Here is a 23,982-nt window from a genome sequence, read left to right as displayed (position 1 = left end):
AGGAATTACTTTTCCTTTAAACTGTTAAACCCAGAGATGACAGAACAAGGAGCAATGGTCTCAAGTTGCAGCAAGGGAAATTTAGGTTAGATATTAGGAAGAATTTTCTCACTGGGAGAGTAGTAAAACACTGGAACAGGTTACCCAGAGAGGTGGTGGAAGCTCCGTCCTTGGATGTTTTCAAAACCTGGCTAGATAAAGCCTTGGCTGGGATGATCTAGTTGGGGATGGTCCTGCTTTGAGCAGGGGGTTGGACTAGATGACCTCCTGAGGTCCCTTCCAAACCTAATTTTCTATGATTCTGTGAAAACTGTCTTGTACACCTACACAAGATAAGTAGAAATGGCAGTATAAGCTTCCTAACATCATCTTGCCAAAGTACCTCTAAATTTTAGAGAGCAATTGAGATCAAGAACATAAATCGGACTTTTTGCTCATTCCACTGTTGACCACAGTCAAAAGAGCTAGTAAGGGGTTTTGGAGGGGCAACTATAAGCATAGATATGAGAGACATTGTGAAGAAATCATCCTCCATCTGCCTCTCCTCTGTAAGGGTAGCCCTACCCCCTTTGCCTCCTCTTCACACTGCCTGGTTGCTTTGCCAACCGAGCCTGGTCGCCTGAGGGAAGCTGGACTGTAGAGATCCTTTGTCCTAGTTTCCCACCAAAATACCTGTGGGAACAACCTGTATGACCCTCCTCCCTCCACCTGAGGATGCTGATGACTTTTTAAAAGGATTGGTCTGCATCATGTAGCCTCTGTTTCTTGTTTGGACGTAGTGGTGAAGTCACGAAAGTTTTAAAAGGGGTCACTCCTTTTTGGAGGAAGTCAGTCATTTTTGGACAATGAAACAAGCAACAAGCCTCCAGAGCTCCATCAGTCTCTGGATGAACATGTGAGTAACTTACCTGAAATTTAGCCAGTAATTTAGGATTAACTGAACTAGACACGTATCAAAAGGGCCAACAAGTAGGTTTTCTTTCAATTTTCCATTGTTTTGTATTCCTTCCTGACTCTCTCCCTCTTTGATCAATAAAGTTGTCTGTTATAGCACACCTTGCTGTATGAGGGTGAGACTAGCCTTTAAAAAACCCTTCGCTTGGCTGGCTAAGGTGGGCTGCAAAGAATCCTAACAAAGACCAGGGTCTGGGTGGTGGCAGCAACTGCCCCAAGCTTGTGGGTGTGCTCCAGGAAGGTGGTTGGCCAGACGCAGGCACCCCAGGGGAGACACCCAAAGCAGGGTTTTGGTCAGGCACAGTGAGGCAGGTCGCTTAGGGCAGTAGTGCCCCCTACTATCCTGCCATAGACATGAGCAACATGTATCAACAGGAGATGAATATAAAATAGGCAACTATAGATTTCATAGAGAAATAAGGCTGAAAGGAACCTCAAGAGATCATCTTGTCCAATCAGGGATCAAACCAGCAACCTTGGTGTTATTACCACCATGCTCTTACCAGCTGTACTAATCATTTCAGAAAAGACAATGCTTAGCCAAAGGAATACATTTCAAACGACCCAAGGTGGAGTCAGACCTAATAGCTGGAGAAAATGAAGGTCCACACACCATATAAATCCTCTCAGATATGCAGTTCCCTCAGAAAGGTGATTTGAATAATAGTATTCCTCATTTCACTTATCGGTAACCAGTGCATTGAAATGTATTTTAAAATAAATGGGAAAAATATAAACTACACATTTTTCCAGAGCAAGACCATAATACACACTCCTCTAGTTTTATCAATAGCTGTGCTCAAACACATGCCTGTAGTAGTTCCTACTGAAGTTAAGGGAAGTTGCATGCACATGCAGAATTGCAGAACTTTCACTAGAAGTCAAATGTATATGTTAATAAATAAAACATGATAAAATGCAAATCAGTCTGAAATGCAGCCATATAGAACTGACAGTATAAGCACTGAAATGAGCAGAACAGCTGTTTAATGCTGTGAAAAGGGAAGTGCTGGGCTCAGAAACCAGTCTAGCCAAAACTTAATTCACTTTCCACACTCCTCACAACTGGAACTAATGTAGTCCTTTTTTCAGACTCAGGCCAAATTTTTCTTAGAGGCAGACTGTGAAGGAGATTTATATGCCCTAGAGAATACAAGCTTCTCTGCTCTAGTCACGCTATGATATACCTTCTGGTTCACATGCAGAATGGAGTGTGAGTTAAGCCACGTTGCCTTCCCCATAAAGGCTGCTTTTGTATGCAGATGTCTGCACTTTCAACATGTTTATGGAATACAGGAAAACACTGCTAGGCAAATCCTATAAAGTGTGCATTCCACATAGGCTATTACCATAGGATAATACTTTTTAAGGCTTTTTACTCATTCAAATATTTGAGAGAAGGGCTCTCAGTGTAAAAAGGGTGCAAGAAGGGGTTTATTTTTGTTGTCTTCAAAAATTACCTGCTATCTGTTAATAGGGCCATGATCAAGTTAATGTTTGAGTAGATATTACTTCTGAATAATTCAAGATATTTTTATTCATTTCCTCTCTTCAATGAAATTAGCCTTGCTTCTTCTATAATTCATTTTAGATTTTAAGTGCATTTTTTCTGGTATAAAGGAAAAATGGCACAATTCTTCAAAGCACTGCAGGCCAGGCTCACAAAGGTATTTAAGTGTCTAAGATCCATTGATCTTGGAATAAGCAGGAGTAAAGCATCTTAATATCTTTGTATACCTGTACCAGAGCATCTGACATGAGGTTTCTAATGCCTTAAACTCCTAATAGAGCCACTGGGGAATTAGGGCAACAAAACATTTAGTCAGATCTAGTCTTCTGAGCCTCCAAAAATCTCATAGTGTATGTAGTAAACCTATCATTCCAAAACCTGTGCTACTTTAGAAAAAAGTTACATTTTAAATTGCATTGCACTGCTATTTGCCTAAGATTAGACAGCTTTGAAATACGCTTTGAACACTGGCCCAAGTTACCATTTTCTATCTGATCGCTAGGGATCCACGTTTTCCATTTGCCACAGAAAAATACAGCAAAACACAGATTTTCTCCTTTAAAAGAGAAAAACCTGAGAAACCATGGGTTTCCCCTTGCAGGCTGGCAGAGTTCCAGCCTACAAGGGGATGCTTGGGACTAGAAGGAGCGAGACACAGGCAGCACCACATGCATGTGCTTGCGGACACATGCACATAGCAGCCAGACAGTGTGGTGGAGAGCAGCTCCTGAAGCTCCTTCCAGGTAAGTCTATGGGGGCATGAGGGCAACATGAGGTATAGGCAATGGGAGGTAGGCGGGGAGTAGCACAGGCGAGGCATTGGGGGGTGGGGAGGGACATGTTCCTCCCCCAGTTTTCTGCACCACAGCAGGGCGTGGAGCTGTAGCCTGGCTGGACCAGCTCCAGGCAGGAGCCACCTCTGTGGCCCAGCAGGCGGGACCTGGTGAGGAAGGGAGTGCTCTGCCACCATGGCCCCCAAGGCAAGGCACCTCCTGCCCTCATGGCAGCAGCAGGAGGCACAACTCTGTGCTGCTGCCACTGCACTTCACCTTGGTGGCCATGGTGGCATAGTGCTCCCTCCCGCACCAGGTCCCGCCCGCTGGACCGCAGAGGCCGGGGGCTGCAGGTCAGGGGTGAGACGCACCAGCAGGGCTGGAGGGGCAGAGGGCTGTGGGTTGGGAGTGAGGGGCAATGGCAGGGACTGGGGCAGGGCACCAGCATATCATGGCTGCTCAGCACTACAAAGGGTGGGGGGGAGAGGGGGCGGACAGCTGCATCTGGACCTGCGTTCTGCTGAGTGAAGGGGGTGGGGGGGAGTTCTGATTTTTTTTATGATAAACAAAACAAAATCAAATGCCAAAATATATATATATCTAGAATTTATTTTTTTTATAATGACTGAGGCACTGGTAGGCTTCCAAATAATTCTAAAATTTTAAATATATCAATAAAACATTGTGTTCAACTGATACCTATCTATCTATATGTATATAGCGGCCTTTCATTTTAATCATGGAAAAGCACGGGTTTGGGGGTTTTTAATCAGAGAAGTTTGGATTTTTACTGGAGGATTTTGGATTTTTAAACAGAAAAAACCAGGATCCCTGCTGGTTGCAATACATTTTGCCAACAGAAGTTAAAGTTCACCATGAATAATGACAATTTAGAAGTATTATATATGAACTTGTTTCTCACACATAGTACACCCACAGAAATTAAGTACATTTTCCAAAAATGTCACTTTTTTTCATCAGCATTTCTAAATTCAAAGTTAGCATAGCAGCTATAGCATTATGCGTGTGTGCATGCTGAAAATATTAATATTGCAAAACTTAGGCCCCCTCCCTCCCCAAAAGCATTTCAGTATTTCAGAGGAAGGATCTGAGATTTTCAGTCTCCTGGCTTTTGCTTAGCCATGAGTTATCTAAAACTTCATTATTTAAAATGTAATTTAAAAGCAGGCCAAAGGTGCATGGCCCAATGTGGACAGCCACCCTTTTAAAACACATATATAAAGTTAACCTCTTCAAGTAGTAAAAAAATTATTAATAAAACAATAATAAAAAAGCCTGTTTGCATACAACTTAGCTCAGCACTTACTTGTATGCCTGTTTCTCTCTCTGCAAAGTGGCATACAATGTGTTTAAGATTTCACAAGAAGCATGGGCAGTCTATGACAGAAGGATGACAGCAGAGCTTTTATTGGTAACACGTAGTTTCACCCAATTATCACTGTACCTTTTATTGTGCTTCAAGATATGCAAGGCATTCAAACACAAACCACACACAATACCATTTGAAAAGCAGAAAACTAGAAGCATTTGATAGCATACCTGTGCAGACTTCAACAATAATACAGCAGTATTTTTGTTAATTTTACCTGAAGTGTTTGACTGAAACGCTTTAATGGAGTTGCCCGCACAGGAGGAATGAGGCTTGCTAGTGATGTAACTCTAGAAAGAGGCTTGATTCTTTTGTTACTAGGCTCCTATAGTGGGGAGAAAAAAAAAAAAGCAATGTAAAATGCAATATAAAAATTGTCACCAAAAAAAAGATCTTCCTACTGGATTTGTTTGTTTACCAAGAAAAGCATTATAAAATACATACTTAATTTGATCCATAGCTATAATTTGACAATGACAGATTACCTTTGCTTTTTGCATCGAGATTCCAGAAATGGCTGAAACATCATCCAGCAAGCTAAAGAACTGGTATGGTCGAGATGGAGAGAGCCTCTTTTGCCTCCCTATATCTAGCATTTTTTCTTTTGGGATACTTGGTTTAAAACTGTTTGGGCAGAAGGCCTTAAAAATGCTCTGAAGCTAATGAATGACCTTCTCACTGAAGGGAAGAATATGTATAAATAAAAACAAATCCAACCTTATTCTTGATCTCTGACACCTACCAGTATGTGATTCTATATTCAATTAACATATTTTATTCTAAGCAACAGAATATCTGTGTCACTGTACATGTGTTCATTTATGCATATTTGCACATTCATGACATGTTATATACATTATCTATTTGCAGGAAATCAAATCCATTTTAATTTTAAAAATCTACCATACAACTTAAAACTGAATATATCTAGTCACACACTTTGTAACTTCTTGCTTTTAATAATATTTAGCAATTTCAACATTTCATTTGTTTTATAGACAAGAAAAATGTAAACAAAATCTACAATGCAACAAAAAGAGGTGAATCATGAATACATAAAAATAGAACAGTTACCCTTGGCTTCCTAACCTCCATCTGACATTTAATGGATCTTGAACAGCACATGCAAGGGGCAACTTTTGACAGAAAAAAGAGCCAAACCTTCCATATGAGTTAAAAAACCCATCCAATATCATATGTCAAGGACATCCTAAAGCAGTTCATCTTTCTTTTTCAGCCATGTTTATAAAGTTTGTGTTGGCATCCTATGCCTCCAGTTTCCTAGACAAATCTTTAGGAAAATGTATCATGTCTCACGATTATGCTCAGAGATATGAATCCTTGTGGATATGTAGATTTGCCATCCTTCCCGGTATCATAATAATAATCCCAGCAGCAGTAACTCACGATTTGTATTACTGGTCAGAAAAATTCTGTTCCGTTAGCACAGCAACAAAGAGGAAAAGTGAGAACCAGCAACATCATTTGTTTCTCAGCAGGCAGAGCTAGACCTCCATAAATGTCTTCTGAATGAAGGACAAAAATGTTATAAACCCCCACAAAAACAACGAATTTCTCCACACATGGAACCTCGTGCTAAAGTAATTTTAACAGTAAAAAAAAAATCAAGCTGCACCCTTATCTTCACCATTAAGTTGAGATTCATATTCCTTCCCTTTCAGCAACCATTTCTTTGACACAGCTTTTTGAAGGAGCATTTTTTTTACGTCAATGCAGCACCACTGGCATACTAAACACAGTAAAAAATCTTGAAGCTTCCACTGTAATTCTTCTCTAACTGATGCTTCAGCTATCAGCTGTTTCCCTTTTCTTTAAATCAAGATGCCAATCCTGCTGTACCACTGATCTCTCATGGCAGAGACTGCTTGTCATCAGTCATGCTGCACTGCAGTCAGAAGACACTGAAGTCCCAGACAGACAGAGCAGGTCAGAGCTATGTTACAGCACACCTTAGTAAGAAAGATTACTTGGGCACGCACTGTCTCTAAAGCTACTAGAAAGAGATCTGGCATTGAAAGTACACAGAGTAAGAGATCAGTGCAGCAAAAAGGTAAATACATGCAATATCATATTGCATATTGTTCCACTAACTCTGCTCCAGGGTCAAAAGGTGTTTGGTCAAAAGCCAGCTTTACTGTAAAGAAGCATAATTTTACCAACAGTGTTTCATAGAAGAACCCTGCTTAGAATTAGATTCATAGATTCATAGAGTCAGAAGGGACCTCAGTGGGCCATCTAGTCTGACCCCCTGCCCCTGGCAGGCAATAAAAGAGGAAAACCTCTTTCCCCCCCACACACTCCAGTCCCCACTCGAGTGGAGAGCAGGGGACATGGCCACACTTCAGCCTGGGGCCTGCACGCTGAGCCAGGGAAGGAGGTTTAAACCCCCTCCCTAGCCCTGGGCCCCAGCCGGGGTTTGCCTGTTGGGACAATCCCTGGCAGGGGGGAGTGGGCAGGGTTTCCAATCTCTCCTTCCACCTATCCAGCTTAGAGCTGGATCTCCTGCCTGCTTGTTGCACCAAGAGACAACAGGTCTCCCTCCCATAGAAATGAATGGATTTGATGGGGTGTCTGGATGCAGCAAGGAAAAGAAGAAAAAAAGCTTCCCATAAGAATCACTGGGGTTGACCTGGTGTCCAAATTTTTTGCCACCTGTGGTCTTCCTCCCCATTTTCAACTTGGATCCACTCTGCCCTTTCCCTGGCTTAAGTGCCCCCCCATCCTCCACAAGAAGCCAGAGCAGGCAGGCAGGCAGGCAGGCAGGCAAACACAGATAGGGCAACCAACCCCAGGGGGCTTAGGCCTCCAAAAACACACCTCACCCTGCCCAACTGGGCTTAAGTCTCCCATCCCTGCCCCCTTCCCCCCACTCTCCCCTCAAGTAGGAATGGGGCATAAGCCTGACTGGGGTTTCATGTAGACCACGGTGGGGGATTTAAAACACCGTCCCACCCAGCATGCTAGCCTGGTGCTGGGGCTTGATCACACCCCCTCCGCTCCAGCAAGGAGGAGGGAAAAGCCTTAGAGCTTCAGTCCCTTCCCTTTGGCAGTGGCTGGAAGGTCTGCTCTAGCGCCCCCTGACTTCTGACCTGAGCCACTGCAGCCATGTGGCTGCATTTCCTGAATTAAAAGTGAACGACTGTTCGCTTTCTTCTCAGTTTAATCTCTGCAAATTAGACTAACCTGCAAAACTGATTCAATTTAGCCTCAGGCTTTTTTGACTGTCTGTACTTAGCCCTGACAGCTGTACACAGCCTGCAGGCTAAAGCTCAATCCTGAACCTAATTTGCTTTGCTGTCAGGCGTACATAAACCTCAAGCAGTCATGACACCAGCAAAAACTGGAAAAAGTGAGTGTGCTGAGGATGAAAGGAAATTACTCTCTCTCTTTTGGAAGATGCAAATTAACTCTCTTAACCCTTACTCCAACACTAACTATAAATGGATATAACCCTTCCTCTTCTCACAGTTGGGACCATCAGCAGTGGGAAAGGAAGGACTGGGAATGGGTTCTTTAAGCCATATAAAACAGAGCATTCACAGGTTTTACAAGAAATTGTGCAGAATGCCGAGTGGCTGTCATTCTTACATTCAGATTCTTAATTCAATTTAGACCCTGCAGGCAGAGAGGCTAAAAGCTTGGAAAATAGATATTAAGGCAAAGGAACTGGCACAGCTGCTTCGAGGAGGGGCTTCTGAAAATTTGAGAGAGAAAGCTCTTTAGTTTCTAGCCACAGAAGAGCCAGAAGTCATCACTGTAACAGAAGGTTACATTGAGCAGTAATGTATTAATTTATATATGAATGTATTAATTTATATATGAAAATGGTAGAGTTTTAAGACTAGAGTCATCAGGTTTTACATGCTTCCTGATATGACAAGGGAAATATTAGCAAGTTAAAAGACAAAAAGTTCAGACTACTGTCGCCAAAGTTTTTATGATGTGATACTGGTACATATAACCAAGTGATGCTTATCTGACAATGCTTTAACAATTAAGAGGAAATTGATTCACTTCACAGCATCACTTCAAATGCAAGCAGTTAGCTGGAGGAAGATTAATACTTGACCAGGTGAGAATGAGGAGCACCTGGCCTTTGGAATGACAGATACTTATTTGGACTTCAGATTCGAGCTAACTCTCAGTCTCCCAGCATCCCAGGATGATTTGCACCTCTCCCACAAGCCCCTCCCCTCTCCCCCCCTGGCAAGGTAGGTGGGCTAACCTTGACCCAACCGGCCTCCCCCCCCCCCCCCGAGGTGGAGCACCTTGAATTTCTGCGTATTGAATGCCATCAAGTTTTCATTCACCCACCTTGCAAGTCAACTGAAGTCAGCCTGGATCACCAGCCTATCCTCAAGTGTGGACATTCTTCCCCAAAGTTTGGTGTCATCAGCAAACTTAGCCAATCCGCTTCTGACACCAGTATCCAGATTGTTTATGAAGACATTAAAGAGTATAGATCCAAGAACGGAGCCTTGGGGGACATCACTGGTCACTGAGTGCCATGTTGATTCAGATCCGTCAACTACCACTGTCTGGGTCCAACCTTGGAGCCAGTTCCCCAGCCATCGGACTGTGGAGTAGTCGAGGCCACAGTTGCCCAGTTTTTCCATAAGGACATCATGGGACACCAGGTCAAAGGCTTTTTTAAAGTCCAAATACATGATATCAACCTCTTCCCTTTTGTCCAGGTGATACATCACCTGGTCATAGAAGGAAATGAGATTGGTCAAGCAAGACCTACCCTCAACAAACCTGTGCTGGCTATCACTCAGAATGTTGCCTTCTGTTAGCCTATCAAGGATGGTTTCTTTGAGAATTTTTTTCAAGATCTTCCCAAGGATTGAGGTCAAACTGATTGTCCTGTAGTTTCCCAGGTCTTCTTTCCTCCCTTTCTTGAAAATGGGCACATCATTGGCCCTCTTCCAATCTTTAGGTACTTCCGAGCTGAACTGATTCAGCCTCGGGCTTTTTGACTGTCTGTACTTAGCCAAGAAAAAAGGAGGGAGCTAGAGACAACTAAAAGTACATAGTTCTTCAAAAGAGCTCCTGAAATTCTGAACAAGTGGAACAGAATTAAAAACTATTTGCCCAATATGCAAAAGATTCTGAGAAATATACACTGGGCACTTCATAAGAGACTGCCATATATTCCTCACAAGGTATATCTGTAGAACTGCCTTTTGGGAGAGTTCACAAAAGTGGAAATCAAAGTAATCTCATCAACATACTTGAGGAAACCTATGGGAAAAGGAAGGGGGAAAATTATGTCAGAGGCTGCCACATCTCATGGTCAAAAGGTAGGAGAAATGGATAAAATAGAACAGGCAACATAAATACTGCAGAAATATAAATCTCTCCTTTTTTATAGCTACCCAATTGGTGCCTACCGAACCTAGCTCATGTGTATGATATCTTTCATTTTAATATTGTGCTCTCTCTTCTTAAAAAACCTTGATTTACTATAATCCAGGTAGTACAGCACAAGAAGGGGAAGCACCTACCATACACAGCTTCTAAACCTCACAATATCAGTGGTCTGCTCATGGGCAGCATGGCAATGCATACATCATCAGCTTCACTGGGAAGCCTTGAAATGGACTTCACCTCCTCCTGCAGGTTTTCTGGCAGCCCCAATTCAGGCAGCACTTCTGTCATTTCTGCTCCTTATCCCACTACATGGAGTGCTGGAAAATAGTCATTTAAAAATTGTGGCAGCTTGGTGAAAAGGTAAAACTATGAACCCAGCTGAATACTATGTTGCAGCTGAATACTCACATTGAAATTAATTAGTCCTGAGGGTGCTTGGCACTTTTCAGAGAACAGGGTCCTCACATTCCACAACTATTATGGTTTCATCCTACTAGACAGATAAAACCCAAAAATGTGAAATGGGTAGAAAGTCTGAGGAGCAAATGCTAAGTGTCTTTGCTCTCATTCTCCTCAATCACAAGGCAGTGACTCCCTTATTTAATTAAAGCACGGGGATATCCCAAAGCTCAAAGTGAGAGCTTGCCTGTCAGAGTGAGTTAAGTCTATTTCATAATATTGATTAGTTTTGTATGCAGTTTAATTCAAAAAGGCCACCCACAGCCTCCTAATTATCACACTCTGGTGGGCAAAGCACTATAATAAGAGTTCAGTTTAATTTTCTTAATAGAAAAAGAAAAAAAAAGATGCAAAGTAGGCCAGATTCCTTTTATATTGTCTGTAGAAAGGCAGAAGCAATGACCTGAACAACATGTCTTAGAGTAGCACAAAGTAAAGGGCCAGGTGCCATACAATAGGCCTTCATTTGGCTTAGAATCTACATTTTGAAATTATTTTATCATGTTCCAGCCAGCACCGTCATTTATTTCCTTCTAACAAACAAAAGTATGAATGGATATAGGCTGCTTGCATAATTGTTTTTCCATCTAACTTTAACAGAGACTACATAACAGGATTGGTGTTGATTTGACAAACAAGTGGAAATAATTCCCTAAGGAGTCATCACACCTTTGTCTAAAGCTCATGTGCAATGCTATCATGACCATACCGTGCTATTTTTTTAATAGAAAATTTCAATTTATTTCCATAATAATACCGGTACTTGAAAACTATAAAAGAAACTTAAGTTTTTGTTATTAAATATTGCCCAGACACTTTTGGCAAACATGGTTTCAAACGAAGTTTCTTGCACTTACCATGATAATAGGTGACAGTGGCACGAGTTCCTTAGCCATGCATTTTATCCAATACATTTTAGGAAAACACAATAATTAATATTCATTCTGATATTGTCCAAAATTCCTTTGGATATGCAAATCTTTGAAATTACAAATTCTTTACAGTAAGAACCAGGGTCTTGGGGGTTTGGTTCTGTTGCTCTTGTCTTGCTTGTCAAATTATCAAACATACTTTGGTTACTGTTCTTTTGATTTTAGTAAACTTTCAATGTATTAACTCGGTGTGACAGGGGAACATTCATTACTGCTGAAGGGTTTCATTTTAGAAAACAAATTAGCCTCAAAAAAGTTAACAGTGTAACACAGAATTCTATAAAACCTAAAACAGTGCAGTGTCTTTATTTCAAACATAATCCACAAGCATTGCCAGTAAAATAAAACAGAACCACTCTTGTTTCAGACACTATATTTCTGGCAAAGTTTCCACACTCATTTACTTTAAAAGTTATTAGTTTTTAGTCAACGTTATAAGGATAAGTCAACATTTGTCGTGGCAGGAAGCCCAAAATTATTATTTTATTAGTCTGCTACTGGTTAAATTGGCCAAGGATTAAACAGGTCTATTAAATATACCCAAATTATGGAGTTTAGTAGAAAACTACATTCAAGTTCTGTTCCACAGGATGTTATCAACACTTAACCTCCAGAAGAATTAAAACAAAACAAAAAACCAAATTACAATAGCTTCTCTCTCAGTACAGCAAGTTTTTCTTCTAAAAGTAAATTAAAGTCAGGCCTAGGCAGATTCTGTGCACTTTTGAAAAAGGAGGAACATAAAATTACTTCTTCCTTGTGAAAAGGAAGAGCAGACCAGCTAACCAAGAAATGACTAGTAAAACACCGTAGCTAACAGACCACCAATAAATGTAGAAAGTTGAGTTCACAATGGCAGAGGCACAGACTGGCTATTCAAAAAATTATAAATCTCAGTGAAAAACCTTGAAGAAGCCATACAACTTTCAGTGGTTGCCTGAACTTTGAGAACCAACTATTAATACATTCTTTCAGCTGCACAAGATTTGCCTTTGCTTCCCAATATCTTAGAAAAGTGTTGAATTGGACAACATGTACTCTTCCAAAGTAGCAAGCTATAATCAGGAAAAGTGAAATCGGAGGCATAAGAACAGCTCAAAATAGTTACCTGCAACAAGAAAGAACTTGAATTGCTCATAATTAATTCCCAAATACTGAGAAAACAATAACATGGTAACTCTGAAGATGAGACTGAAACCACAATATAATTAATACATTTCCTGTTCAGAGACACCTTGGTCATCAGCTAAACTCCATTCGCACAGCATCACTGGTAAACTTCTTGAACTGTCCTTTAAAAAACTTGTCTCAACCACATGAGTTTCCTCAGATGTTCATGGTAGTGGGTATGTCATCCTCTGTGTGTGCCAGTGTTCACACTCATTGAGACAAAGCATTACAAAAAATGCAAACAGCTTTGAGTACTATGTTACTAAAGAGGAGGTATATGAGCATGCTGAAAGCACACGGGAGGAAGGAGGTGAAACAGCATTAGTAAAAAAAAAAAAAAATGGAAAATCAGTGCTGGATCTAATGTTTAAAGCATATGACTCCCACTCTCTCTTTCACCAGGGACAGGGTTCATCCCACATGGGCTATTGCAGTCCATTAACATCACTGACAACCTATATCTGGGATCCTTTCAGGAGATAACAGTTTTAAAAGACCCAGCACAGAGAACCATTACAATATTTTACTGGCACAAGGCTAAGTTGGAACAACTTTGAGCTGCCTCCCACTTTTGCAATTAAAAACGTATTTGGCCCTGGTGTCACAAAGAAAAGCCAATAGATCAGCCTACAATTAGGAAATGAAAACAAATTTGCAAGAAAAGCCTATATTTTTAGATGAGTTAAAGTGACTAATACAGATTTATTTTAAAACAAAGACAAGTAATGTAGGCCAGATTGAATTATGACCTTCCAAATGCAATTCTCATACAGAACTACTTGCAAAGGCTACCTGATAAAGGCCTTTTCCACTCTAAAACAAATTGGATTTGAAGCTGAAATGCTGGTTCACAGGCAGACATTTTAGAGGTGCGGAATTACTAAATGGAAATATAGAAAAAAATGCTGCTTTTTTCAGACTGGCAATAGGTAGAACAATTCAAAGAACTGTGGTTAGGCTCACTTTTTTTTTTTTTTTTTTTTTAGCTCAAAGCAATTATGATTCACACTGGGATTATACTTACCTAAATTTTATTAAAAGTGGGACTTCTGATATTTTATTAGAAAATACTAAACAGGAAAATTATATTTTTGTCATGATTAGAGAATATTCATATTCCCCTTGTAAGCACATTTCCTAAGTTTACCAGAATTGATTCACTTGGATACAAATCTTGAGGGCCCTGGATAGTGCACTGAGAGTTTTAATTATCAGCCTGCTGGCAATATGGTATTCTCTCACTGCTTCATCTTTGAAGCTTGTCACAAAACTGCTTCACCCCTCTGCCTTGAGCTCCATGACCACTTTTTATCTTAATAAAGTACTAAGTACTTTGGCCCCCAGGCCTCTATATTGGCCTCTGCCAGACCCACCAGTTTGTTGCCACCTCCTCCCTAATCAAGCATAGTACTGAGATGCTTTCAGTATCCAATATATGATGCCCCACACATTTCATTGTTGGACATCACAGAGTGTTGTAGTACACTATGAACACTAAAAGGCAGATAGCATATCTGGGCTTAATACCCAGATATCTAAGCCTAAAACTATTACAGTACAGAAGGTACAAGGAGCTTCAGGGAAAGCTAGAAGACAGTAAAAGAGAAGGAAAAAATCACAGGAGTTTGTGAAGGAATTGGCAACCCTTGGACTGACATGCCTCCCCAAACTATTTCAATAATGAACCTCAAATTGATCAACCAATCATTGTTCCTTAAGAAACCTGTCCATTTCTTTAATGATATATATATCTTTGTGGGTCTAATGAATGCTATATAATTTCACATTCTAAATGAAAATTGAAATGTTAAATAAAGGGAAGCACACTTCTATGAATTAAGTTTGAAACCTGGAGCCAGGAAGTCCTGTGTGTCAGTTCTGGCTCTGCCACTTATCTGCATTATGATCCCACTGTGAAAGACATAAATAGTAGTTTCCAATCTCCTAAGAATCCTGTGCAACCAAAGGCAGATTAATGCATGGGTCAGTGGTGCCCAGGTCCAGGAGCCTCTGCCAATCAGGGGCCTCCAGATGCCTAGGTTTCCCACCTGGATTTTTTTTTCTTAAGAAATTTTTCATGTTCCAAGCCAAATCAAGTCCAAATCCATGAGTCAATCCAGAACCATGAGTGACCCTACAACTGGCAAACATCCTCTACTCCCACCAGGGGCTTTAGATATTTCCAGTGTCTTTTGGCAGGCATCCTACATGCTGGTCAATGGCTTGGGGTTTGGATGCCCCCAAGTTTTGCCTGCCTCAACTATATGGCCACAGGAGCAAGTTAGAGGAGGTTCCCATTTCCATAAAGAGGGCTTTAAGCCCCAGCACCTCAGCAGGTACTAAACCACACCAGAAGAACATTTATCCCCTGGCCTGTTAAGAAAAACTGCCTTCACGGACACAGATACATGCCTGCCCCCACCCCCAACAGCTGGAGTCAGTGTTGCCAAGTTTATGATGATTATTCTTCAATTTTGACCCAGTTCTCATTCACTCATTGCCCAGTTACAGTGAGCAATATAAAGCAAATAAGATGATAACTTATTTCAATACTTGTTTGCATATTACATATTGTAAAATATGCAAATACGTCATCCTATTGTTTACTTTACATTGATCATAGTAACTTGCCGGTGAGTGAGAGGAGGGGAAGATATCCTTTCCCCCCCTGCCCCCCCCAGAGGCCTCCAATCCTCTGCTTGCCAAGGGCCCCAGAAAGTCTTAATCCACCTCTGTGTGCAACTGATTTAGTTATTATCTATGGGGTTCAATGAAAACTGAACTTACTAAGTATAAATATATGCTGTACTTTTTTCTGAGCATTTTTGTTAAAAAACTTTGTGAAGCTGTTACAGAGGTTCAATAAGGTATTCCAGAGGAGACATGAATGTATTTGTAAAGTAATCAAAGGCTACTGTGCCACATTAGTTTTCCAGAAGAGATCATTTTTTGGCCTTATTAAGGTTCTTTGCCACCAAAGAGTACTGTTCTCCTCTGTAATGCTATGAACAGTTCCAGTGGGTAAAGGAAAGTGTTTTTAGAAGCTATTAGTATGGTCACTGTTAGCCTGATTAAAACCCTAACACAATAGCTACACTTACATAGGCAGTGTTAAAAGAACAGATGCAAAACAAAAAGCCTTCCATCATGGTCAGACCTTAGATTTTGAAAAGGTGCGGGTAGTGTGGTGTATCATCCCATAAAACAAAACACATTTTTCTCCAGTTAAAAAGAAATTATATTCTTTACTAATATGCTAGGGACCTAGGGCTATAGTACTCCATTTAAAATGGAAGAAAAACAAATATAAATTTATTGGAATGTGTATTAATTTGCTATTATGTATAAAAATCCCCAAACTAGGCACAAATAATCAAAATATCCTGTTTCATTAGTCCTGTAGTCATTACAGTTAATTGTACATCTCTTTGTCAGATTCATAAAATAAAATCTAGCCTACTTGAGCATGTTGGCAATGCATCCAATGCTTCACTGAATGTTATTTCCACATATAAATTAATGTTTTAACAATGTTAGTAATAGGAGCTACATTACCAGGAGCAGCTAACAGTCAGAATTGCAGAAGAAAGAATAGCTTGATTAGTGGAACATCAAGTTCATTAAAAAAGTTAGAAGGTTGTGAACACCTGTGAAATGAAGTGTTTAGAAGGAATCAGGTAGATTATAATGAGCCTTGAAGTCAATTGACTTTCTCACTGCTGACTAAATACCTATGCTGCTGCTGCTCCTGCCAGGCAGTTGATTTTAAGCTTTGGGTGGACCAGGAATCAAAGCGGGGTGCAACTGCACCACTACACCCCCTCTGAATCCACCCTTGCCTTCCATTCCATAGGAAGTGTAACCCCTGAAGTCATAACAACAGTCTATGGCATGGCTTGGGTAAGGACATAATTAAACGGACCACTGTTTTTAAACTTCTAAGATGGCTCTCACACCTAATACATCCCAAGAAGTTCAGTGTAATGATATGCTGCTACAGGAGGCCAGGTCATAGAGGTTTTTGGAAAACCAATATCAAAATTCTGTGGCCACTCTTACTGCATTCTGAAAGAGTGTGGAGACTTCAATCAGAATAGGGGCTCCATTATCCTTGGTGTTGCCTAGAATAGGAAGTCTATCCCAACCCTGAAGAGGTTATAGTTTAATTCCTGGGCTTCAAAATTACTATAGGGGAAACCATGGTTTGGAGGGTGGGAAGGCAGGTACACACCTTTGGAACGAGAAAGATTACATCAAATATCTCATAATTTTTAAATATTTGAGAGAGAGATGTGATGCCCCTGACCTTATTATATTCTTGATACTCACCTACTATTAATTCCCACAAGCTAAACAGTACAAAGTAAAGCATCTGGAAATGAAGCATAAATGTTTCTAGCAAAGTTCACCAAAGTAAGGATAGTGTGTGTTGCTGCCTTCTCTCCTTGTTTGTAGATACAAGAACGCATTTTTGTTGAAATGAGAAAAAATATCTCAGTTCATCATACCTCTTTTCTGTAAGCACATCTCAAATATATTCATTGGTGCTAGGACCACTACTATACAAGACAAATTTGTAAACCTGATAAAAAAAAGTATTTTATGTTCCCTGTGCAGGTCAAGTTTGGGATACCGCTGTGTTATCAAAGTTACTGTTTTACAACCAACAACAATATTAATTTCAGACACTTAAACTAACAAGATATCAGGGTTCACCGAATACAAAGAGGGCAGATTAGTAAAGAAACATTGTTTTCTAACTTTACAAATATCACAAACACTACAGAAAGGTATATAGCTTCTCAGATCAGAATTAAGAAATGTTCAGAATTGTTTGGAAGTGTTTTTCCCCCTCTTATAAAGAAAAAATAGATAGACAATGGTTTTTTTGTCTAAAACAGAAATAGTTGGGAAATTTTAGTTTTAAGATGACCCAAATCCAAATACACAATGTGTGAATGATCTCTGAATAGCACACTTAAAATTTCTATTTTTAGCTAAACATTTATTTGGTCTTTATCCAAATTAAAGTTCAGATATTGATCATAAGGCATTTAGCAGGACTTGTAATAATGCAGGCTACTTATTGACCAATTTTCAGTGGAAAACCTTTCAGTGTGGTGTCATAGAGTCACTGCAGGTATTTAAGTTGGTAGAAAAAGGAACATGCTGCTGTTGAGCACAGTTGAAGTTAAGATACGATTTGCTAGGCAACTGATGATAGAGACAGCAGAAGCTGTATAATTAAAAAACTGCATGTTTCTCATCAGAAACCATCACCTGCATTAGCATTATATTATTCTCCCTCTCCCCATCAAATTATGTACAGGTAAATTTTGATCTTTTACCAGGCCAATCAGCGCTACTGTATCACAGTGCTCAATATCAGTTGTGATGTTAGTTCAACATCTGTCCCAGAGCTCAATCATTCACAAGTCTGACACTGGTTTTGTATCTTTATGAGAAAGATTGAAGATAAAAAAGCTCCACTGGGTTAAGTCCATGTTGACAACAGGCCTGCAGATACTCTTGCGGATGTGTTCAACTACACTTGAGAAAACAGAGGCAGTTCTGACTGATTTTCCCTTCAACTGTGTGCTTCAATTCCCAATGAATGAACACTCAAATCCACAAATTTCCATGAAGCGTTGTCTTTGATTACAAGTAGTGTTTAAATACCATACTCACCAGATTAAGATCCCATATGATAATTTGAAAACCACCGCACCCTGTTTACCCTTGTCCAAACTCTTCAGTCTTTTATCTTTTTGAGACCAGACTATTGCACTGAATTGCTTGTAGGGCTGTGCGAGGCTTTGGACAGAGCTTCGGATCTGGAGAAACTTAGGGATCTGAAGCAGCACATCCAGGTCGAAGTGCTGCCTCGTTAGGCTTCCCAAAGTGGTTCGGAGCTGCCTGAGAGAACCGGCCATAGGGTGTAACGGGGAAACAATAAAATATCTATAACTTTGTTGTTTTTTGTCCAATTTACAAGGAATTTTCAGGGGTGATAGACGCTGCAGAGAGGATGAAGCTTGTCAAGTTTCAAGAAGATTGGTGTAGGCGTTTGGGAGGAACAGCACCCCAAATTCTTGAAAGCAAATCTCATGTCACATCTAGGCATTACAACATAGCAGGGTGAAAACCATCTGGGTGGTACCTCTTACTGAGGCCACAAAGTCTGCCAAGTTTCAAGAAGATGGGTACAGGGGTTTGGGGGGAACTGCTCCTCAAGCTATGGACAAGCAAAACTCATGCCATGGGTGCTTGTGGGACTAACTTCCTTTGTTTTGGGGAGGGGAGAGGAGACACTGCTGCAGGCCTGGCTGCTAAGCTGCTGTGTTCCCAGTTACCAATCAATCAATCATGATTCACTCAGGGACCAGGGACTCGGGAACCAGCTCAATACACAGGACAGAGCTACTACATAACGACTTGACGAGCATCAATTAGCACCTACAAAACCAGGCTAAGGAGAGGAAAGAATCAATACAGGCAATCAACTGCCCCAAGACAGACACAGTCTTGGCACCAGTTTTGTCTGCCAGCAGCTAGGGGTGCAGGGCCCCAGAGCCCCCCTGCACCGACCCCCTCCACAGCAGGGGCCACCATCCCTGCCCCTGAACTTGGCAGGCTTTGTGGCCTCAGAAAGAGACACCACCCCTGCAGTTTTGACCCCCCTCCCCCCCGTGGTGTGACACACAGCAGTCACATGAGTTTGGCTTTCAAGAATTTGGGGTACAGTTCCCCTCAAATCCCTGCACCAATCCTCTTGAAACTTGGCAAGTTGCATGCTCTTAGCAGAGGCTACCATCCCTGCAAGTTTCATCCAAATTGCACATGAAACAACAACGTTATAGATATTTCATTGAGTCCCCATTATACCCTATGGCCGGATCTTTGAGGCAGCTCCAAAGTTTCGGAGCTGCTTCAGCTGGATTGAGGCAGAAACCCAGTCTGGAGCTCCGGATCGGATCGCGGCCATCTGAAGCAGCCAGATCCAAAGCCGGATCGGATTGCTGCTGACACACAGGCCTAACTGCTTGCTCATTTATCAAGATGGATTACCAAGTTTCAGCATCCACTGAACTCATTTAACATCTTCCCATGCTGCACAGGGAAAAAAACCTCAAGAGTAGAAATTCTTGCTCTCAACCCTTCTGCACTGATAGGTTTAAACATTTTGCTGTAGAACTATGAAACTATTGGTCAAGGTGATTCCTATACTTACAATTTAGATTCTGAGAAAAATCTTTTCTATTTATGTTCTTGGCCATCTCTTACCGTATGTTGCAGTCACAACAAAGCCAACAAAGACTAGATAGATAAGAGACATTATGCCTTATGCCCAATACCTAGGGAACAAGCAACTATAAGATTTAACATCTATAGGATACTGCAGTTTTCAGTGTGTAAGGAGTGAAGAAAAATACACATTTGCTTTCAGGTGATTAAGTCTCTTCATTTTTCCCCCCATATTGATTAATCTCTTACATGTTTGCTTGTTTGTTTGGTAGGGGGTTTGAGCTGGGGGAGGGGGAGAGAGGGAAATAAGGAGAAAATACAGGAAGCGGCTTTGTTTTAGTGGGCTTTGTTTTTTGGTTGTCACTTAAACCTCTGGCCAGATTAGGTTTTATAAACCCCGTGTCCCTCAGTGGGTTTACTGCTTTGTTTTTCTCTCTCCTACCCACCTTGCTTCTCTCAGCAGTGACCCCTCCCTTCTCCTCCCCCTTCCCTACCCTTTGTATTCTAATCCTTGCTTTCTAGTTAGCAGCTCAGCTTCCTGCAGTCCTTTCACAGCATCAGATGAAGTAAACCCTCTGCTTACAAAAGCTTATGCTATACTTCTCTAATTTAGTTAGTCTGTATAGGTGCAAATCTACCCTGCCTCCTGCCTAAAAGAAGTCATCACAGGAGCAGTAAGATTTCTGGCAAGAAAGATTTATGCTATATCTTATCCAGTTTGCCACCTCAGAAGTCCAAATATGACTCAATATTGTTTTAATATAGCTACTTTAATTAGATAATTTATCATTCTTTAAAGAATTACTATTAAGCTATTATTAAACTACTCTTTTAGTAAAAGATAATGCTGTGTTTTTTTGGTTTCTATATTTGACAATCAGTTACCGTGAAATTTATATATGAAAAGCCTACTATTGCAAGACACCAATGTCACAAGGGAGTTCCAACTTCCCTATCTTCTGTTTGACACTCATGAGTGACCATGCGTGATCACTTACTGGCACTTGGGCAGTTTTAGCTGGCACAGTTCCTGTGAAGTTAGCATACAAATATGCGATACTCCTTTCTCTTCCACCACATTCCATGAACAAGTGTTATATTCAGCAGCTTTCATTGGTAACATCACGCTAAAGGACAAGGCTTGACAAGAAGGGGGCAGCTAGTGCTCTCTCACGTGGAAAATAAATTATTTCATGCATTTCATCCACATGGGCATCCCAAATAATCATTCTGTTTTAGGGATAACAGGACACAACTTCATAAAAAGTACCACTTGGAAGTTAAAGACTGAGGTATTACAGACCAGAAAGAAAAAGAGTGGCTTTATCCATAGCACACATAGCATTCACATTTTCCAGAAGTAGGCTCAGCTTCAGGACTTGCATAAACAGGAAATCAAGGTGCCAGCTGGGTGGAAGCCTTGCTTTCCTACTTATGCCTGCAACAGAGAAGTGGGCAGATTCTGAACTGACAATTTCTTCTGCGCCCCAACATGGCTTCAGAATCTTAGGAAGTAGAGATATGAACGCTTGACAACCACAGGCTGAAAAGTGGACAGATTCCTTGCAGTCCCTTGTTTTATTTAGGCTTAAACTCAAACCTGTTCTGAAGGTGGAGAGAGAGCAGGGGTATCAAAAAAAGGTCATTATTGCAAATAAGGTTCAATCTTCTTCAGCTCTTCTAACGGGGCTGGGGTGACCTGGGCACTTGGTTGTTGCATGGTTAATAGCCCAGAGGTCACAAGTTTGTGGCCGTAACATAAGCGCTCATGGTGCGGCCCTGTCAGATTCCAACTAAATACCTTGTCACAAAGATACGAAAAAGGAAAGGACAGCTCTCCTAATGATCATTCTATTGGCATCAGTACATGCATAATACACAAGATAGTATTACAATATGAATCTTGATTATAATTCACCAAACTGTTCTCAGAATCTTTTCTGTTACACTACTTACAGCTGGAAAGGGATTAGTTGATGCAAGGGCTGGGTTTGTTGCACTGATTATTTCCTTCCTTGTTTTGAACACTGTCTACCCAGACCTTCGTGCTCCCTTCTACTCCCGCAAACAGAAAGGAAACACTCATGATTCAGAGTGGAAAACAAACAAAAGAAGGCTTTCCTCTCCCCACTCGTGAATGGAGTCTACCTCTAAAGACATGGTGGGAAAATGATTGCAGAGTTTGTTTCCTCCCATAGGCAACACGTAAGTGCTGACAGTGGGGAGGCACAACTCCGCGCCACGGTCCCTGCTGCTGTCAGGCCCTGGCTCCACCCAGGCTGCATCCCTGCTTGTGCCCCATGCCCCACTGTTGGTGCAGAAATCTGGCGGAGCATGTGCTCCTCTATGCCCCCCCGATATGTCAGCAGTGTTCCCTCCTTCACTTATTTTCTTCAGAGGCAAGTAGCTAACTGAAGAGGGGCAAGAAGAAAACAGAAGCCAAACATTTTTATATTTTAATTTGCTAGCTGTTCTCCTGCTAGTCTGTTCCACAGAAAGATGGGAAAAACATAGCTTACACTGGAGCAGACCCAGTATAGGATGAGTGTTGAGCAGTAACATAGGAGTAGCCATGCTGGATCAGATCAGTAGACTACTTACTTTAAACTACTTTCTGTCATAGGCATTATACTAGTATCAGGTGATTCAGAGGAAGATGCATTAAAAATGTATGGAATAAACTATCCACAGGGAAAGGTTCTTCCTAATTCCCATTAAAGAGAGGTTAGATTATGCTCCAAAGCTCTCTCACTCTTTTATTCCTTGCTTTGAACTCAGGATGTTTTCTCCATATAAACATTAATTTAAAATATTTATATAATACATTAATTAATACTTAAAATCTTATAAACAATGAGATACTGTGACAGTGAGTTCCATATGTAAACTGTGGATTCTTTGGGGGAAAAAGTTTCCTTTTTATTAAACACGTTACCTTTCAGTTTCAGCGACTCTCCCTTTTTCTAATACTCTGAAAAAGGGTTGAGAAACCAACTTCTCTGTACTGTCCATTTCCTTCCTTATTTATTTCCTCTCTAAAGAAATAACCTCCCCAATCTTTTTAATCTTTCAACATAGGGATGGTTCCCTGCTTCTTTAATTGTTTTTGTTACCAGACTCTGAATGCATGTTTGTTGGATTTTTTGTTTCGATTGAGGGTTTTGGTTTTTGCTTTTTTTCTTTTTTTCTTTTAAGACAGAATGAGTAGCACTGAATATAATATTCCAGGTGGGAGCATGTCATGAATGTACATAATTGTCTCCATTCTTTATCTCACTTGTCAGGCAGTCTAATATTTTTGTTTAAATTTTAAGAAAGAATTGTGACAGAGCACATGGGCACTGGCAAAAAACCTACGCTTTTCTTAAGACTCTCCAGATTTTTATTTTTCACATATGTCTTCAATTTTATTTTATTAATTAATTATTAATCAATAAATTAAATTAAATTAATTAAATTAATTAATTAAATTAAACTAATTAAATAAATTAATTATTATTAATTAATTAATTATTTTATTAATTAATAATATATTCAGAGTTTGTGTATACATGTACACTCATACAAAGTTTATATGAAGAAGGTAACCAGAACTAGTTAAAAGTAAATAAGGGAAATGCGAGTTGGGAAACCTGGATGTTATTTTTCATTGTGCCACTGACTTGCTATATAACAAGGGGCAAGTTATTTAGTCTGTTTGCTCCTTGGGCTTTCCTACCTATAAGGTGCCACTGGTAGTGTTTAATGTAATCATGACCATTTTTTATCTGAGCACATAATTGTATGAGTAATACTAACTTTGTATTAATTTGCATATGAACTCCCAATTAAAATCAATGGATTTTAAAGTGAAATGTGTTCAGAAGATGATTAAATTGTACCCCACATAGGTATTATTGTACTTAATCCTCCAGGTTGCTGGATGCTCCACTTAGCTTTGCAGGAAATAAGGATGCTAAGGGTGTTCAGTCCCTTTTAGGCTTGGACCCACAGTTATGTTTAATAAGGGTACAAGGTGTGTAACTTTCTAGTGAACAGTACTTCACCTGGTTAAATCTGTTGGGTCATAGTCTCATATTTAAAAGCAGCTTCATTAATTTTATACAAATACTGGGTATAGTTCCCACCCAATGAGCAAATCTGAAGAGAAACGTG

At 40.4% G+C, this 23,982-nt stretch overlaps 1 protein-coding gene across 2 annotated transcripts in view; it reads right to left on the bottom strand.

Moving 5' to 3' along the window:
* ARHGEF3 (Rho guanine nucleotide exchange factor 3) overlaps positions 1 to 23,982 on the bottom strand; it is a 303,899-nt gene that overhangs the window by 31,011 nt on the left and 248,906 nt on the right. For both annotated transcript variants that reach the window (XM_019495453.2, XM_006266703.4), the window contains one exon: positions 4,845 to 4,952. In XM_019495453.2, the coding sequence (XP_019350998.2) occupies positions 4,845 to 4,952 (108 nt within the window). The remainder of the gene's footprint in view (positions 1 to 4,844; positions 4,953 to 23,982) is intronic.

The sequence above is a fragment of the Alligator mississippiensis genome, chromosome 12 (assembly GCF_030867095.1).
Source record: "Alligator mississippiensis isolate rAllMis1 chromosome 12, rAllMis1, whole genome shotgun sequence".
Taxonomy (NCBI): domain Eukaryota; kingdom Metazoa; phylum Chordata; order Crocodylia; family Alligatoridae; genus Alligator; species Alligator mississippiensis.
This window is presented reverse-complemented; position numbering and strand designations above follow the sequence as displayed.